Here is a 20,108-nt window from a genome sequence, read left to right on the forward strand (position 1 = left end):
GGAGTCAAATGCAAAACACCGTCTACCCCTCAAATAATTGGGACAGCGGCCGGGGACCTCCCCACCTTATACAACGTGTGCAACATTTTGCTTGATTTGTCCCCCCATTGGTAAATCCAGTGTTGTGACACCAATCATATTTCTTTCGCCTCATCCATGAGATGTTGTTGTGTCTGTGTTTGAAGTATATTGCGCTGGAGGGAGGGGCTGGGATCATGAATGTATTTTGTCTCTCGGGATGTATGATGGGCCTCAAATTCGGCCCGTTGAGCAGAGTGCTTGCGTTTCTCATTCGCACGGTAACTAATGTCGACCCTTTGGATTGTGAGCTTGAAAGCTTCCCAAAGGGTTACCTTGCATGCGGCTGAAGCGGCGTTCATGTCTAGGTATTCCTGGATTGCCCCAGTGAGTGTCTCCTGGTAGTCGGGGTCCTGGAGATGCCAAGGGGATATTCGCCACCTAAAGGGAGGTTTTTGGGAGTGTGTGTGGAGTCTAACAGAAACCGGGGAGTGATCCGACAACCCCCTAGGGAGGTGTGAGACTTGGGAGGACCTATGGATGTAACTGCGTGGCATGAACAAGTAGTCTAGCCAGGATAAGGGACCATGGATGGTGGACTTATAAGTGTAGCCCACCTCGGCCGGATGATATTCACACCATATGTCTGACCATCCCAGTGTGTTGGCGAGTAGGCACAATTTAGATACATCTGTTGAGGGGCCTGAGTCGGACCCACGCCTTCTATTAAGTGGTTGACATAACATCATTCCAGTCCTCTCCCAAAAGGGTATGCCATCCGAGAGGTCACTCCACAGACGGGAGATTTTATTGACGAAAGTATTACCTAAGGGTGGGGGGGGGGCACGTAGATACTGCAAATGTTAATGTGCTTTCCGTATATTGTACCAGATAGTAGGATGTATCTACCCCAGGATCTACCCAGTGCCTTGAGTGAATGAAAGGAACACGACGGTGGATAAGAATAGCTGTCCCCCTGGATCCCCTATTGAACCCAACAGGATGTTCTATTTCTTACTGAGACTTGGCTCTCAGTGGTCTCAGGCCCAGATATAGTTAAGGTCTTGCCCTTAGGTTACGTGATGAGCAGGCTCGATCGTCCAAAAGGCCGGGGCGGAGGTATAGCAATCATTTGTAAGAATTCATTCAAGTGCCGTACATTTGATAACCCGCTATCGGAATGCGAAAGTCTGGAATTTGCTATTTCCTTCTCCCCGACCTGCACACTTTCGGGTATCTTACTGTATCGTCCACCAGGATCCCACAATAGCTTCTGCAATGCTCTCCTCGATTTAAAATTACTCATCTCAGTAGTACTTCCTCTAATTTCTCTATTATCGGGGATTTTAATATTCATATCGATGAACCTGAAGCTCTTGTCTCTCAAAATCTTTTGGATAGATTGGGGACTTTAGAGTTGAAACAAATTGTGGAGGGACCTACTCACTCTGCAGGCCATTTGATTGACCATTTTTATACCAATCTTGCGGACATGCAGTGGAAGGAGTCACAATTCATTCCATGGTCAGATCATGCGTTACTCTCATTTGCATGGATGCCAGCTGATGTCATCCAGCCTACCATAACAACTAATAAGATGGGCCGGATCTGGTCAAAACGTCCGGTGGCAGAGTTGGTAACCTCCTTAAAGAACTCTCTCCCGTTAATTAAGGAGGATAACCCGACTGAAGCTAATGGTGCTTTCAATAAGTGGCTAGAGTCCTCCCTTGATCTCACCCTTCCTAAACTAAAAGTAGTGCACCGTGTAGGTTCCAATAAAATGCCCTGGTACACGGCAGAATTGAAAAGCCTCAAACGGACCTGTAAGAGGGTAGAGAGAAAATGGAGAAAGAATTTCGCCCTGGAAGATAAAATGGAATATAGAGTAAAACTAAGGGTGTATAAGACTCAATTAAAATCGGCACAAGCTTTATTCTATCAACTGGAGATCTCAAAAGCCGCTAACTCCCCCAAGGAAATTTACAAGATCTTTAAGTCATTGGTTACTCCACCTAGTCCCCCGAATGAAGTGGTCGATCCTTTAAAACGATGTGAAGAGCTAGCCAATTTCTTTAGCTTAAAGGTTGCTAGCATCTACTCCTCCTGTGTGAAGGACAATGATAATGACTCCATGCACCTTACCATGCTCATTCCTAGATAGGTCTCCTCACCAACTTTGGATGCCCTGCCCCTGATGGATCTCCCCACAGTAGCAAAACTCTTGGATAATCTTAAATCAGGCTCTCCATCGGACATGGCTCCGCCCTCCGTCCTGAAACAAGTTTCATAGGTGGTGGTCCCAGTCATGAGGTTTGTGATCAACTCCTCCCTTTCCACCGGAGTGGTCCCCCCACTATGGAAACAGGCCAAAGTTAAGGCCCTCCTAAAAAAAGTTAACCTAGACCCTGAGGATTGGTCAAACTACCGCCCTATCTCCCTGTTGCCAGGGATGAGTAAAATTACGGAGAAGTATGTAAATCTAGCCGTATCGGCCTTCATTGAAAAGGAGGCAGTGCTTCACCCTACTCAAACAGGTTTCACAATCAAACAGAGCACGGAGACTGCCCTGGTTGTTGTAGTGGAGGAAGCCAGGAAGATTGTAGATGCAGGAGGCTGCGCGGCGGGGGTCCTTTTAGACCTCAGCGCAGCCTTCGATACGGTTAATCACTCTTTGCTGATCGGCCGTCTATCGGAGGCCGGTATCTCCGGGGTGGCCCTTAAATGGCTACAATCCTTCCTAGAAGAAAGAACATTTTCTGTTTTTGAAGGGGATGTTACATCTAGACAGCTCCCCCTACATTACGGCGTTCCCCAGGGATCATCAATAAGTCCCACCTTATTTAATATCTATATAAGGCCTTTGGCTGAGGTGGTGCTTCCCTTGGGAATTAAATTGGTCACCTATGCCGATGACACCCAGTTAGTGGTCTCTTTAACTAGATCTGAGGCTGGGACCTTTCGAACAAACAATCTGTCCCTCTGTCTCACAAGGGTTTGTGATTGGATGGAAGCCTCATTTCTAAAATTGAATGGAACAAAAACTGAGATCATGATCATGGGGTACAGGGCCCCCATGAACCTCGATCCATGGTGGCCGAGCTGTCTGGGTCCCCCCCCTGTCCCCAAAAAACAAATCAAGAGTTTAGGAGTTTGGCTTGATCCCTCTCTCGGATTTCAGGTGCAGGCAAGGAAGGTTGCCGCAACATGTTTTGGCCTGATCAAGGTACTAAGGAAGATTTTGAACCTCCTCTCACCGGATGCCAGACGGCTCCTGGTCCAGTCCTTGATCTTCTCTCGACTGGACTACTCTAACGCACTTTATCTTGGAGCCCCGATGGGCACGATTAAAACTCTGCAGTCAGTCCAGAACTGCGCTGCCCGACTATTAGTCAAAGTACCTAGACACAGCTCGGTGAAGCCTGCTCTGCGTGCCCTACACTGGCTCCCGATGCAGGAGAGGATAAGATTCAAGGCCATGTGCATGGCCCACAAGTCTATCACAAATAACAGTCCTGCTATTTTGTGCCCACTCTTTTGCCCCTATCGACCCTCTAGAGTCCTTAGGTCGAGTGAACTTAATCTTTTGACAGTCCCAAGGATCAAAAGATCCCGAATGGGGGGACGGCTGTTCTCCCTTCAAGCGGCCAAATTCTGGAATAATCTACCAGAGAACATCTGACTTCAACCAAACCACCTTGTGTTTCGGAAACAACTTAAGACCTTCCTTTTCCGATGAGTGGCGGTGATTTGCCCTGGGTCAAAGCGCTGGGATGCCTTAGGGTAGCCATGCGCTATACCAAGTTTGTAATTCATTCATTCATTCATATATCTATCAGGTGGGGGAATACATTTTTGATAGCATGGTCAGGAACCTTTGGTGCCCGTAGAAGTGGTTACCCTCCCTACACCAGTGCAGAAGGTGAAAAATCTGGGAGTCATGATTGAAGACTGATTATCTTATAAAGAGCAAGTAAATAAAGTTGTTAACACCTCCTTTTTCTCCCTGCATGTAATTAGAAAAATCTCACAATTTCTACTGCCAGAAATGCTTAAGACTGTGGTTATGGCATTAGTTATTATAAATAGTACAAAAAGGGGGACCCCCTCTTGAGGTTAATTTCAGGTCAGGGAGTAGAGGGTAGAAGAAATACCAAAACAACTGAAAGAGCTCCCTCTTGACCTATAAATACTTTTATCACGGGAGTTACCTCTCAAACACAGGGCATACACCAACAATGTCTATGCAAAATGTGAATTTTTACTCATTTTATTTCATTTTTCTGTAAAAAAGCCTTTTTTTTTCATTATATCATATTTTTCAAATGCAACAGTTATAAAAATATACATTATTCAAACAAAACTCCAAGGGAAATTTTTTGACACAATGGAGCTATAAATATGTAACCTTGATTATTCAAATTCATGTAAAAAACCAAAATCAATTAAATGTGCACAACCAGGTAAAGAGCGATACACACATACTCATACATACTTCCTAAACATACATCCCATCACAAAAGCAACCATAAAGTATCCTATAACGTTGAATCTGTTGTCCAATTAGTGACCAAAGTCATTAGATTTAAAAGGACCAATCCCCTTCCTTTTAAATCTAATGACATTTAATTGATTTTGTTTTTTTACATGAATTTGAATAATCAAGGTCACATATTTATAGCTCCATTGTGTCAAAAAATTTCCCTTGGAGTTTTGTTTGAATAATGTATATTTTTAGAACTGTTGCATTTGAAAAATATGATATAATGAAAAAAAGGCTTTTTTACAGAAAAATGAAATAAAATGAGTAAAAATTCACATTTTGCGTAGACATTGTTGGTGTATGCCCTGTGTTTGAGAGGTAACTCCCGTGATAAAAGTATTTATAGGTCAAGAGGGAGCTCTTTCAGTTGTATTAGTTATTATAAAAACAGACTACTGCAGCAGGCTTTATTCTAACCTGCCTAAGAAATGCTTGGGAAGGTTGCAGACTGCAAAATGTGGCAGAAGATCCCTAGACATGGTTCAGTCTCCTGAGCCAACAGCAGTCTTTACTGGCTGCCAGTGAGAACACGTATAATCTTTAAGTAACACTCTACAGCCTATAAGGCCCTGCAGGGCCGAGGTACCTGAGAGATAGGCTCAGATGGTTTCTTCCAATTAGGACTCTCTGTTCTAGGTAGGCTCGAGAACTGATTGTTCCCCCTCATAGATGAGGCACCTGGGGATGCAGGAGCCTGATGCGGTGCATGGCGCTATACTGGAAGCTCCTTCCCAGGGAACTAAAAAATGCAACCTCTTTGCTTAAGTTCAGGAAGGACTTAAAGATCTGGCTTTTCACTCTGGGCCTTAGAGTTGTTTATTATGGAAAGCATACAAATTCTCCTCTATCCCTTCAGTCATAGGTAGCGCCACGACGCCTCTGGGAAATCATTGGCGCTTTACAAAAATCACATCAAATCTTTTCCTCCAGTAGCCCTTATCCCAAGAGTACTATGCAAGAGGAGGAAAGGACCATGCAGAATAATTCTGTTAGCTCCATGGTGGCCAAGACAGTATTGGTACACAGAGCTTCTTCTCCTATCAGAACAGCCACAGATAGAATTGCCAGCAGTATCTCCTGCCTCTCAGCAACGGCCAAGTACTTCACCCAGAAACATCTTCTCTAGCATTGTCAACATGGCTCTTTGAGCAAAATGAGTTTGTTTCAATGTTTAAAGATCACTAAATGTTAAAACTCATTACCAGATTTTACACTTCTATGCATACACACCATTCAGCAATTACCCCGAAATACAGGGAGCAATGGAACACTGAGGTACACCCATATATAACAGAAGAAGAACGGAACTTCTGCTGCACGCAGCTGGAACACCTATCCCCAAATTACAAACTTAGGTAAATTCACTTTAAATTCCTTAACCACTTCCATGCGTCCGACGGCCGGGGGCCGTCCCACGCCACGTTGGGCGTGTGTGTTGGACAGCCAGGGGCCGTCCGATCTGCGCACGCGTGAAATTCGCCCGCACCACATGGAATGGAATGAAATGTGCGCTGCGGCGAAGCAGTTAACCAATATTATAGAACACCTCTACAGTTGTATCGTATGGGACTCAAACCTACTGCAGAGTGCTGGAAGTGCAACTCGGATCAGGCAACTTTTTTTACATATGTCCTGGAGTTGCCCACAGATAGCAGCATAGTGGTCAGACATATTCAAAGCATAAGTGATATACTTATGATACCTATCCAACCCACGTCACTAAGTGGAATATTGGGCTATGTAGGCTCCTGTGGGTGTGCGTAGGTTGTTAGCCATGTTGCTATTATTAGCTAAACGTAGGATTGCCATGACATGTGGCAGACCACGCCCTCCTTTGCTTAAAGATTGGGTTATTGATGTCACATTTTGTCAAGAGCAGCTTACAGCTTTTTGGGAGTTAATGCCTGTCGCCTCTAGGCCAAAGGGCATTTGGGGCCCCTTTGTGAATTGGGTGCAAGCATCAGGTACTGATACACCGGACCTCATGGAGACGGAAGTAGACAATTAATCTGTCTTTTGTTCACGAGTGTATGTTTATTGTGCCTTTACATTGATGCTATCTGATTTGCGACTCCCCTATTCATGTTTTTTGCATACTTAATACGAAATGTGTATGTTGCCCTTGATAGGCGATGATCAAGCTATACCTAATGGTCTGTTCGTTGTTTATATTGTGCCTGTATTTAATTTGTACCTTGCACTATATGTTTGTCTTTATTATTCTGCCAATAAAAAAAAATACAAAATAAAAAAATCACTAAAGATTGTAAAGAGAATTCAGCAAGAGCTGTTTCCACAAAAAATCTTACACAGCGAAATGGAAAAGGCTTGCCTGTATGGTGCACCCAAGAGAACTTTCATCCAATATCTTCAGAACTGCACCAAATTCTACCATACCTACTACTTTTGTCTCGGTCAGGTCTTGTTCACTCTTAGCAGCTATAGCTAGATACAGAAGAGCTCAAATTCACCCAACACTGTGGTCAGCTAAGATTACCAAAGAATTCCATGGAAGGGCTTTTTAGAGCTTTTCCTCCAACCAAACTTCCACCAGTACCCTCCCAATTTAGTAAGAGCCCATTTGAGCCAATCAAAATCGGATTTAAAATTTCTCTCCTGGAAGACAGCACTCCTAGCTTTAACCTCTGCTAGAAGAGTTAGTGAGATTCAAGCTTACAATAAAAGAAACATCTTTATAATTACTTGATGACTGGGTCAGTCTGAGAACAAATCCTCGTTGCATTCCTAAAATTCCTTTAGATTTTCACCTGAATTAACCTGTAATTCTTAGAACATTTTTTAAATACCTTACCATTGCGGAAGAAAGAGGGATACACACTCTGGATGTGAAACAATGCCTTAGATTATATATAGACAGAACAAGCAGCTTCAGAAAATCAGACCAGCTCATTTTAGCTTTTAATGCATCTACAAAGTGGACATGCATAATCAAAGCAATCTTTTGCTTGCTGGATATTCTGTCGGACAGAGACCTTCACAGCTGTGCGTGTGGAAAGGAGGACCTGTTCCGACCCCCTCCACCGAGGCTCCAGGCTTCTTTTCCGCTGGAAGTTCTTAATGAGGACCCAGTCCCCAGGCCAAATATCTTGTCCAGGTCCCTCAGGTACTGCAGGAAGTGTGTCCCTGATCTGTTGGTGAATAGAACGCAGATTTCCAGTTAACTGGTGAGGCTAATCAATCAGGAAAGAATACTCAATCTCAGAAAATTCACGAGGTCGTGGGGCGCCCCAGACATTCACCGGGCCCCCGAACACAACCTAGTAAGGTGACAATCCTGTCCTAGAATGTGCTGTTGTTCTTGTGGACAAAAGGGCTAATGGTAAAGCATCTGGCCACTGCAACCCTGTGGTCTCCTGAATCTTTGCCAATTTCATTTTGAGAGTACCGTTGTACTTCTCACCAAACCTGCTGACTGGGAATGATTTGCAGCATGGAATGTCAGTCGGATATGTAGTCCCTCGCAAACTAGCTGGATAACCTTGGCATTAAAATGACTTCCGTTATCACTCCAGATCAAATGGGGCAAGCCGAAGCGAGGAAAGAACTCCTTTAGAAGTATCTTTGCAGTCGCAATGGCTGTATTTTCCTTAGTAGGGTAGGCCTGACCCATTTACTGAATGCACAAACGACCAACAACACATACTTCAAATTATTGACCCAATCCATTTTGATAAAATCCATCTGGAGGACCTCAAACCGGAAAGTGGGGGGTGCCAAATTAACGGATGGTGTAGGGGTACCCTTGCCAGGATTGTGCTTCATGCACACTATGCAGTATTTTACCAAATGGGCAGCTGTCTTGGAGATATTGTCATTCTGCCATACCAGGTCTAACAACTTGCAAATACCCTTAGCACTGATGTGACATGGGCAATGGGCCATTGTCACTACAGGAAGAACATATGCATCTGGCAACATCCATCTCCGCTTCCCTGACTTATCCACCCAACATCCATCATTATTCAAATGTGCTGTTCTCTCTTGCCACACCGCTAATTCCTCCACCGTGACCTCACTCTGTATTTCTTTAACATTCTCGAGTGTATCCTCAAACATGGAGAACTCAGGCACCCTTCTGGCTGGTCCTGCTACAGACATTCTTTTCATCTTAGTGTGGGCTGACTCCTTAGCTGTCTGATCTGCAAAAGCATTCCCCTCACCCACCTTGTTAGTAACCTTGTGAGCGCTGCACATCACAATGGCCAGTTTCTTAGGGAGCGTCAGGGCTGACAGAAGCTTATATATGAGAGGACCATGCTGATTGTGTGCCCCATGGGAAGAAAGCAACCCTCTCTCTGCCCAGAGCAGCCTGAAATTATGGGCGACCCCCAAAGGCGTACTGGCTGTCAGTATAAATATTAACAACCAGTCCCTCGCTCAGCTCACAGGCTCGAATTAGGGCACCTAACTCAGCTGCTTGGGCGGACTGATATGGAACTCGCAAAGTCTCAACTACCGTGCTCAGCGTAGTGATTGCATATCCCACAGTGGCGGTGCCATCTGGTCATTTGAAACAAGAGCCGTCGACGTATAGTTCCCCTAGGGGGTCAGAAAAGGGATCATCCGCCAGGTCTACCAGTCCTTTCGTCTCCTCTTCCGTTCGGAAGATACAATCATGAACGTCTATCTCCTCATCCTCAGAAGGGAGGGGTAGTATCGTGGCTGGATTCAGAGTGGCTCAGCATTTGATCGTAATGTGCTTTTGAAAGAGCGTTGACTCGTAACCGGTCAGACGTGCACTGGTGAGGTGCTGCGTCTTCGTCTTATTCAAAAGTGTATCCACAGCATGGGGTACCATAACTGTGAGGTCAGTATCAAGCACGAGTTCAGCCGTTTGTCATATTGAGATGGCCGCGACCGCTCTCAGACAGCTTGGGAGGGCTCGAGCGACAGCGTCAAGCACAGCATACAAATAAGCACACTGTCGTAGCTTATCCCCTAATTTTTTGTGTTAAAACAGAAAGCGCGTAACTACTCAGCTCATGGACATACAACACAAAGCATTTGGCATCGCTCGGGGTACCAAGCACTGGAGCCGAGCAAAGCGCAGTTTTCAATTGCTCAAAAGACTGCTGACACTCTGGCGTCCAAGTCAGGGGCTCATGCACATTTTTTAGTGTTAGTGCAAGCAAGGGATCAACAAGCCGTGAGTATCATGGTATCCACTGCCTGCAATAGGAAGTGATACCTATGAAAGCGCGTTCATCCTTCTGAGTTTGCAGAACAGGCATTTTCACAATGGTACTGATGCGCTCAGGGGTCAATCTCCTATCCTCCTTCGACAGTAGGTGACCTAAATAGGTGACCTCCTATCGACAATACTGGAATTTGGAAAGGGATACCTTTTAACCATGGTCAGCGAAGTGGAGCAACAGTTTAATCGTATCTCTGCAGCCCTGTTCTGTGTCCAAGTCGATTAGCAGGTCGTCAACATATTGAAGTAATACATTACTCGTGGAAGCGACAAAGAATTCAACTGACTTTTCAATGCCTGACTATAGATACTTGAACTCTCTGTATAGCCTTGAGGAGCACAACAGTATCTAAAGCTCCTACCAGCTAGGATGAACCCGAACATACCTGCTGTCAGGATGACTTGGGATGCTGAAAAAGCCATTTTTCAAGTCCATGACAGAAAAGAATTTAGCAGGAGAAGGAATACTCGCCCATGGAGTCATAATATCAGGGACCACTGGAAACTGGGGAATCACTATTTTGTTAACTTCACCCAAATCAATCACAGAGCGATAAACATCTTCGTGATACTCAGAGGGACTGAAGGTGACCGTTTGAGAATGGGAAGAATAGGACTATTACAAACATTAGCAGTCGTCTCCTCAACCACTCCTTTCTCAATCCAATTGTGCACTATTGTAATCAAGGCTCACTCACCTGCCTGCGGTATCTTATACTGGGGAATACAGGGTAAAACAGCACCTTCCTTGACACAAATCGAAACAGGTGATATCTGCAACAAACCCACATCTGTGTTGACTGTTGCCCTCAGTTTGGGTGGCACATCTTAATATTCAACGGGGAGAGGCGCATCTTTAGACAGGCACTGCGTAGCGCACACAACATTCGGACCCACTGTCATGTAAGCACCCTCTGGGGAGCAATAAATTGTGGCATGCAGTCCCTTCAATAGATCCAAACCCATCAAATTCTCTCCACAATTGGACATCAGTAAGAATTGCAAATCCACAGTGAAAGGACCAAGAGTCAACACAAGAGGTTTGGAAATGGGGCTAACAACCTTTGCATCAGAGAAACCTACCAAAACATTATTATGGCCAGAGTCGCCCCAGGGACCAAGGAACGAGAAATAGAACTGTTTGTCGCACATGTATCCGTCAAAAACTCCTCAGTCGAACCATGCACTAACGTACGGACCTCTTTGGTCTACAGGTATCAAAACTGGTCTCTCGCTCTGTCCCTGGCTTTCCAAGCTGTAAGACACCCTGGTCACCTCATCCGTATCATAGTCATCATGGTAGTACTGATTGCCCCGTGAGTCATCCAAGTAGTTCTGATCAGTAGGACCCTGCGATGTCTCAGCTGTCTGAGCCCTGTCCTGGCCACCATCTCCACGACCCCGTCCACGAGAACCCCGTCCTCTTGGGACCGCCACCTTTTGCAAAAGCACCGGACACCCGCTACGCCAATGTCCCTCCTCCTTGCAGTATGCACACTGGTTTGGTCCTACAGGCGTAGTGTTCCTGCCAGTATGGAGTAGCTGCCGGGCCATACCACCAGCTCCTCTTCATTCCATCGAGAAGCCTGTTGCAACAACACCTTTGCTTTCAAATCTTTATGCTTTTTCTCCACCTTCTCCTCATTTTCCCTGTGATCATAATACTGCACCATATTCAGGATAACAGAAGGAGAAGATGTGGACCAGGTACTCTCGGAAGTCTTTAATCATGTTGCAATCTCGGGGAGCAAATTCGAAACAAATCTACGAACAAACAAATGCCCACCACCTTCAATCAACAAGTCCTGTCCACTATAATCCAGAAACTCACTTTCAAACTGGGTGAAAAAATCAGACACACACTCATCTTTCTTCTGGTGACAAGCCGATAGCTAGTCCCAATCAATCTTTCAGGGTGAAATAAGAGATTGCATATATGTGATAATTCGGACAGGCAAAGCAAGTATCTCTGCCTTCGGCTTCTCACCAGGCTTCCTCTCCTGGTCCCATCCTTTAATCTGATCCCATGTACCGTACCATCCAATTCCGTAATATGATCCGGTGTATGTAGCTGCCTCCAAATATCAATGGGCACCAACTAGCCAAAGAACATTTCGATATTTGCAAGCGTCATCACGGTCGATGAAGCAGCCTCAGTAAATTCTTTATAACATGCAGTAGGATTTTCCTAGAGTCAGGTAACTGAGTCTTAAGGGACAAGGCTTCGCTCCTTTTCCATGGGGTATAAACCCACTGTTCTTGGAAACGGACTGCTATCCCTGGACTAGTAACAACATAATTCTGATCCCATTGCTCTGGTATTTCAGGGAGATATACTGGGTGGACCTCCCTCATCGGAAACTGAGACACCATCTTCGGGCTCTTCTCAAGCAACCTACTCCGATAAGCAACCAATGTCGCAACATTACCAAAAACCTGACTAGGGGCCATATTAGCTATGTAGATATGATCCTTAATATCTTAGATAACCTGGGGTGCTGCCTCATTCAAGCACTGTTCCCAAAGTCCAATCAAAGTAGCCAACATGTGTTTACGGGCATGCTGCTGCACAAAAGGCTCATCATTTTTCATCACATTCCAGACATCCTCCACACCATAAATGGGATTCTGGGCCCACTGCGCAGTCTGATCAGCTACTACTTGTTTTTCAGCCGACCCCACGTCAGATCGTATCAGCGTTCACTCTAATCAGTCCTTGAATTTCGTCCAGTCTTTATCTTCGGGCCGCGCACTGGTGTCCCAATACTCTGCAATGTCGGGGAATGGAGGAAAACAGTGGGAGTGTCAACAGAGGTAGTGGGCATTAACGTCGTTGCTGGCTGAGTCGTGGGTGTAAGAGCTTGCGAAAGGGATACCGAAGCAATAGGTGTTGTAGTAATGCTGAGAGTCGTAGTTGCCACAGACGGCGAAGACAAAGGAAGGACAGGAGGTGCCGTGGCCAAGGCTGACTGAGCAACAGTAGCTGAAGCAGTGACAGCAGAAGCAGAAGAACCGGGAAGCTGGGCCTGTGAGGGAAGAACGGGATATACCCTCTGCGGGGCATATGGGGGGTGGGTGTCGAGCATCGAACAATTCTTCAACAAAAGCATCATTTTCCTCCCGAGCTACATAAGATTTATCAATATTCCGTCAAAACCTCCTATCCTCACGTTCAATTCCTATCCTGCTTCTCTCTATCATGCACTACAGCCTTCTGAGTCAATGTCTGCATTCTCCCCTTCTTGGCCTCTTTCTCTGCTGTGCGCCTCTGATTAGCCTCCTTTTGCCATGTTCTGAGGGAATCAAACATCTACTGCCTACTCTTTTTCGCAAACAATTTCTCCTGTAGGAAACACATTTTAATCAAAAGTGCCCATCAACGGCCACCGCAACTTGGCATTGTCCCTAGTATATTTGTGCCATAACGTACTAAACATAATAGGGCCAATGCCATGCTTTACATACATGTCAAAAATCAGAGTACCTTCCAGAGGCGCTGGCTGACTTTCTTCCAGTCGAGCATCAGCAGAACAACGACGACAACAAGAAACCTAGAAGCGACTTAAACAAGGCATTTTCGAAAGTAGGCCAAATTCGTTATGTTGCCTAACGTAATGCTCAGGACACTATGTATCCAAAGCGATCCTCAGACCGTACCAAAAACAATTCAAAATCGGTCCTCAGACCGTACCAAAGACAAACCAAAATGGTACCATTTCCACAAAGAACCAAAACAAACTCAACTGGTGCACACAGGTCAAACAAATGTATTCTCCACTGCCGACTCTTGGGACCAAACGGTCAGAACCAAGGGTTTTGCCATTTAGGACCCCAGTTGGATGATCGCTGGGTGAGGCACCGAGCGGTCAGACAGACGGGGCAGTTGCAAGTTCAGGACTTTCTCATGCAGGGATCCCTGGTCCGCCAGTCTGACCCGACGCGGCCCGACCTCCCCACCCGTCCGCGGGAGAGGATGGGTCACCCGATGGGGTACCTGTTCGGGTGCCAACTGAAGGAAGTGACCTGATTAGGGTGACCCGGGTCACTCGCTACTATCTCTCAGCCTTCCACACAAATGAAGAGTCGGTTAGACAGTAGAGAATACTAACTAAATATATTTTATTCAGGCCCACTCTAGCGGAGTCCGGTCTGACCAGCCTCCTTGGATTGCTGCAGAGGGACTGACTTTAGCAAGCATGATGATACATTATGTACAGTTTCAGAATCAATAAAAACATGCCCTGACTGTAAATTTCCAGTTGGTAGCGGATGAACAAAGGAGATACAGAAGGATGAATTTCGATCCTGAGACCGGGCACATGCTATCTCAGCACCAAGGTCACTCTGCTTGCACATTCCGCTCCAAGGATGGGAGCAGGCCTATCTAGTGGGAAAGGTATTTGCTGACAAAGACATTGTATTTCTTAGTACAGCGAAGCTCAACCTTGGAGAAATGAAAACTATTGCAGCTGCTTTTTGCCGGGACAAGCATAGGAGCGTCAAAAATTAGTTTCGGACATGGCTCAAAATGGCAGCTGAATAAAAAATGGTGCCGGGAATGCTAACTTAAGACATACAGTGCATGGATAACTAGACTAAAACATTTTCATTCCAACAGTTACAAGCAAATGTCTCCACACACTCCACCAGAGGTGAGCCAACCTCTGCAAGTTTGTTTCCAGGAGTATCCTTCAATGAAATCTGTCCTGCAGCAACATATAAAAACACGCATATTCACTTAGCGCTATTGACTTGAGTCTACAGTACAGATAGAAAATGCAGTTAGACAGGCGGTTCTACATAATCTTTTTATATAAAGCGAGCCATCTCTATTGCATTTCCTCCATCCGCTTGTTTAATATTTTGCTTTCATGGTACTGCTATCTCATCTAAATCAAGTATGTGACTCTTTGAAAGATCCAATTATGGATAATTAAAAACGTATTTGTAAGTGTAGTTCTCCAGCATTGGTATATTTCATAGATTCACATATGACCTTCCCACCTCCCCTTCAGAAGATCATCAAAAATAATATTAATTTAACACCAGTACAGTAAGAAATCTGAGGAAAGGTAGCCTTTCAGAATCTGGTCATCAAGCTGATTGTGTCTGACTGGTTGAAGTTTGGTTCTTTTCAAATGATGTGAGCAGGCTACTAAATATTCTGTTTTAGCAATTTCAATTCACTACCATTAAATTGCTTTTAGGGATTACCATGGGTCTCCCAGCTCGATGACTAGCATGATTCAAGCATGTGAGTCTATGAAAGATTTCAATCCTGAAAATTACACTTACAGATAAGTCATTTTTATTTCTGAACCTTTAATGCAGGGATGTCCAACTTGGGTCCTGGAGTCCTGGATCCATGCCACATTTGTAGGATATCCACATTAGGTACATTTCAAAATGATTAATGTAAATACAATCCATTTGTATAGTCTGTGGTTAATCTGACAATCTGGCATAAATCTGGTCTTTCCAGATCTACATTGGAAACTGACGTTTTGAATTTTTTTTTGTCCTTTATAGTTCACAGTCCTGTTCAGAAGTGGTGGTTCTTTAACTTCCAATGTGTTTCTGTTCAAGTGAATTGTGTCAATTTTCAATAAAAGACTTTTGTGATGGGATCATTAAGGTGCTTACGAAGCACTCTGTGTAAGGCTTAAGATAAGGATGTACAAATTCATGAGCCATGGCCATGTTTTAATTGGATATCCCCTTGTGTTTACCTGCAGATATCTCCAAAGCCTTGATATTAACAGAGATTGGAACAAAGCGAGATCCTGCCACTCTGAAACTATTTCTAGGCAATATGGAGCGGTTGCTGAAATGCCAAGCTCACGGGTAAGACGTTGGGCAAGTTCCTTTGAAAGAACTGTTAGGTTATGGTTTAGGAAGCATGTACTGGAATGTCTGAAGCCAGCTGGTCGAGTCTGATGGTGCGAAGTTCCTGTTGAGCATCTCTGAGGGTGCAGTTGAGGGTTTTCAGAGAGACTTCTGGGGTGTAAGGGTGGGCTGTGGGTCACTAAGAGCCAGCAGAGGAGTGTAACTCTGACTTGAAGTGACTCTAGACAGGTTGAGGGTCATTTGAGGGTATTTAGAAGGTATCTAAGTGAGCTAAGAATCACTGACGGGAGAGTGTTTTTTTCTGGAAATTTCAAGGTGAATCACACAATTCTCCCATTTTAGGTCAAAGCCTTCAAGACAACGCAGCTGTCTAGTTTGCTAATTACATCTTGGGGACATTGAGAAAGCTTCCTTTGGAATGCATTTCACCCATTGCTTACCATTGCCTTTGTGGTTTGTAACCCACATGTGCTTGCTTTCTATTTGCCGGCTGTACTTATTTTAGGCTGTCACGCTTGATTTCGTCCTGTCCCTTGCCTAAACCCTGTATACTGTATTTTTCCACCAGTACTGGATTTCTGTAAATAGAACTTTAATATTATTATTATATTTTCACATTTCCTGTGCATTCAAAGGCTGAGGTCAAAGGTCAGCCTATGTGATCCGGGTAGTGTGGCCTTTACTTTTCTTTCCTTGACTTCAAGTTGAGAGGATTTATGTGGCAGTCATGGTGGCTACCGGAGGAGTGTTTGAGGAAGGCTGTACGATGTTTTTTTTTTCTAGCACACAACGAAATGTAAATGTCTGAAAATTAACTGTGCAGATATTTCAGGATAGTTCAGATTAGAAATGCACAAATGAAGCACATTTTTGGGAAATTCTGAAGGGTGGTGGATCAAATATTTCAATATGATCGAAACAAATCAATTCACTAGGTGATGCCATTTCCACACAATATTGTTTGTGTGCTGTATACTTTGTATCAGTAAAACTGTGTGTCTGTGCAAATAGAATGGTCCTTTAAGTTGAAAATGTGTTGTCTGTAATGGTAGTGAGCCATCACACCATGCATACTTCATTTTACCCCACTCCACCCTACTGTGCACCTCTCCACACCACTACAGTTATTCTGCATCACTCCACACTACGCCACTTCACCCAGCGCCTCGCTACTCTGCACCACTCTACTCTATGCCAATGCACTCTACCCCACTCTGCAAAACTGCACCCTATGCCATTGCACTCTACAGCAATGCACTCTGCTCTGTACCACTCTACTCCATGCCAGTGCACTCTATGCCACTCCACTCAATGCCACTCTAATCTACTCTACGGTGACGCTGTAAAAATAATTGCTGAGGAATCCTGCTATCCTGGCCACGTAATCTGCAGAAGAAGTCTGCATCGCCTACCTTGATTTCACCGCACTCCGAGGACTCCGGCGCCTGGCTGTTCCCGTCCCCCTCCCGCTGCCACAATTACCAACAAACAGCGGCCGCCGAGTGGAGGGGGGCACAGGACCACGTTTCCCGTCAGGCCTTGCGGCGGGAGACGCATTCGACATCGCGCCAGGCGGCGCATAAAGACCGCGTCACCCCGGCGGAGCGGGTGACTCTGTAAAAATAATTGCTGAGGAATCCTGCTATCCTGGCCACGTAATCTGCAGAAGAAGTCTGCATCGCCTACCTTGATTTCACCGCACCCCGAGGACTCCGGCGCCTGGCTGTTCCCGTCCCCCTCCCGCTGCCACAATTACCAACAAACAGCGGCCGCCGAGTGGAGGGGGGCACAGGACCACGTTTCCCGTCAGGCCTTGCGGCGGGAGACGCATTCGACATCGCGCCAGGCGGCGCATAAAGACCGCGTCACCCCGGCGGAGCGGGTGACGCTGTAAAAATAATTGCTGAGGAATCCTGCTATCCTGGCCACGTAATCTGCAGAAGAAGTCTGCATCGCCTACCTTGATTTCACCGCACCCCGAGGACTCCGGCGCCTGGCTGTTCCCGTCCCCCTCCCGCTGCCGCAATTACCAACAAACAGCGGCCGCCGAGTGGAGGGGGGCACAGGACCACGTTTCCCGTCAGGTCTTGCGGCGGGAGACGCATTCGACATCGCGCCAGGCGGCGCATAAAGACCGCGTCACCCCGGCGGAGCGGGTGACGCTGTAAAAATAATTGCTGAGGAATCCTGCTATCCTGGCCAAGTAATCTGCAGAAGAAGTCTGCATCGCCTACCTTGATTTCACTGCACCCCGAGGACTCCGGCGCCTGGCTGTTCCCGTCCCCCTCCCGCTGCCGCAATTACCAACAAACAGCGGCCGCCGAGTGGAGGGGGGCACAGGACCACGTTTCCCGTCTGGCCTTGCGGCGGGAGACGCATTCGACATCGCGCCAGGCGGCGCATAAAGACCGCGTCACCCCCGCGTCGCGGGATCGCGCGGGAGTGCCCGGGGCTAAGCCCGGGCAAAGGGCGGGCCCTCTGTGGCCCTCAGGGGACAGAAGGAGACGGGACGGGCCACCCCCCTTTTAACACCATTTTTCTGGATCACAGCATGAGGCAACTGCGCAATAATCTGCTCAAGTACTATTCGTAAGTGCTGATACATCTGTTAAGTTAAGTTTAAATCAAGAATTTTGCGCATTATTGCTTCACTATGGATACTTCTCACATGTTGCCTAAAGCCAGAAAGACTCCTGTGGCCACAAGATCGTCGACTAGAAACAAGACTGTACCATCTACACCTCTACCGACTATCACAGCCATAGACTTAATGCTACAAAAGACTATTGGCATAGTAGCAGATGCCATACAAAACACGGAGAGGCGTCTTTCTGTGACATCTAATATGTGTTTTCCCAATCTTTCTTTGCATACTACCGCTAATGATAATACTGTAGATTCCTCCATTAACTCAGAAGAGTCACTTTTATTACAATCCTTTACTGGGCTGCCTGGTGGCCAAAGTAGTAGAAAAATGCATTATCAGCCTCCCCTATACCACTAAATAGTATAGAAGGTAGTCCTGTGCTAATCTTTAATTCAGGGGAAAACTTGCACTCGTCCCTTTTAGGAGCTACGTTACCAAACTCTCCAAGGCCAGGGGACGAACTTGCTGGAAGTTCATCCCTAACAAATAAAATAGTAGTAGACAAACCATCTTCCCCAAAAAAGACGAAGCTACGGCACAGGAAAAAAACTAAATCAATAGTGAGGAAAGCATATCGACCCCTAGGTAATCATAAACCATCAGCAAAGGATGTTTGGGCAAATTTTAGATTGGCTAAATCAACCAACAAAATATCCAATCTGACTGTAATGTCATCTAGCCAGGGTGTATTATCAGCACCTAATGAAGTACATTTACAGCACACTGAGACTCTTACCGATCAGACAAGTCAGATTGAAAAGGCAAGCACACCAGATAACTCATTCCTCACAGACCTGGAACATTTAGTCAGGTCCCTTTTGCAGCCTATAAGTGAAAAAATTTCTAGTATAGAGCAAACTTTAGCGAAGCTTGAAAAGTCCCAAAGTGATGACTCTATGAGCATATTAAAAATTCTTAATGTAGCTATACCAAAGGCTAGTCCCTTGCAGGTTACAAGTATCTATAAGCAATCTAATGCTAAAAAGACACGAGATAAGAAAAATACTCATAGTGATAGCCCTGGTCCGTTATCCACCCCCTCCGTGGGTGTTAAAGATCATAACATCGCAATTCCGCATGCAAGTGTAAATATCCAAATGGCATTAGCCCCAATTTTGCCAAGTGTCTCAGACAGTCCCATAACTGGAAATGAGGAGAGTGAATGGGCTGCGGAAGGCTCATCCCCTGATCCACCTGATGATCGGGTTGAGCCTCAAAGGCCATTACCAACACAAAATACAGTTACAAACGCACGATTAGCGCAAATACCAAAGCTGAAACAACCAAAAAAACTCACTCATATTAATCTCCCCCCCCCCGAATCCCACTCATACACCATAGTAATGATTGGAGTACCACAACTAGAAGATGGTAAGGTAGAGAGTTATGGGGATTTGAAAAATAAAGTGAGCCATTGGCTAACCTCTCATAGACCAATCCCCCCTCATATAAGTGGTAAAATAACAAATGTTAGGAGGGTCGACTGGGTGGGTCATAGATTTAAATCCACGGAGGGTGATTACATTGTTGTCAACTTCAAGGACAATCGTGTGGTAAGGCATATTATTAGCTGGAATGATGGCCCGATTAGCAGTCTGATCCGTACTATGGATTTAAGCTACTTTTACCCCTCAAGTGATCATAGCCTAGGTAATGTGTATCCATACTCTACAATAGAGCAGGTGAATAATCATGATAACTTTAACCAATATCATGGTGGGGCAACTCCAAGGACTCGTGGGCAGTACCCTGTAGGAGATCAAAGACAGTATGGGAGGGATTTATCGTGGGAGACTAGACAAGCTAATCACCCAGTTTTTTATCAGGAGAGACGGGAGGCC

General features: G+C 45.5%; 1 protein-coding gene across 1 annotated transcript in view; it reads left to right on the plus strand.

The window, feature by feature from the left end:
* The window catches only part of IMPA2 (inositol monophosphatase 2), a 183,730-nt gene that overhangs the window by 120,024 nt on the left and 43,598 nt on the right, over window positions 1-20,108 (plus strand). Inside the window, exon 6 of the mRNA XM_078650515.1 lies at window positions 15,509-15,617. Coding sequence (XP_078506641.1) covers window positions 15,509-15,617 — 109 coding nt within the window. The remainder of the gene's footprint in view (window positions 1-15,508; window positions 15,618-20,108) is intronic.

The sequence above is a fragment of the Lissotriton helveticus genome, chromosome 7, assembly GCF_964261635.1.
Source record: "Lissotriton helveticus chromosome 7, aLisHel1.1, whole genome shotgun sequence".
NCBI classification, from domain to species: domain Eukaryota; kingdom Metazoa; phylum Chordata; class Amphibia; order Caudata; family Salamandridae; genus Lissotriton; species Lissotriton helveticus.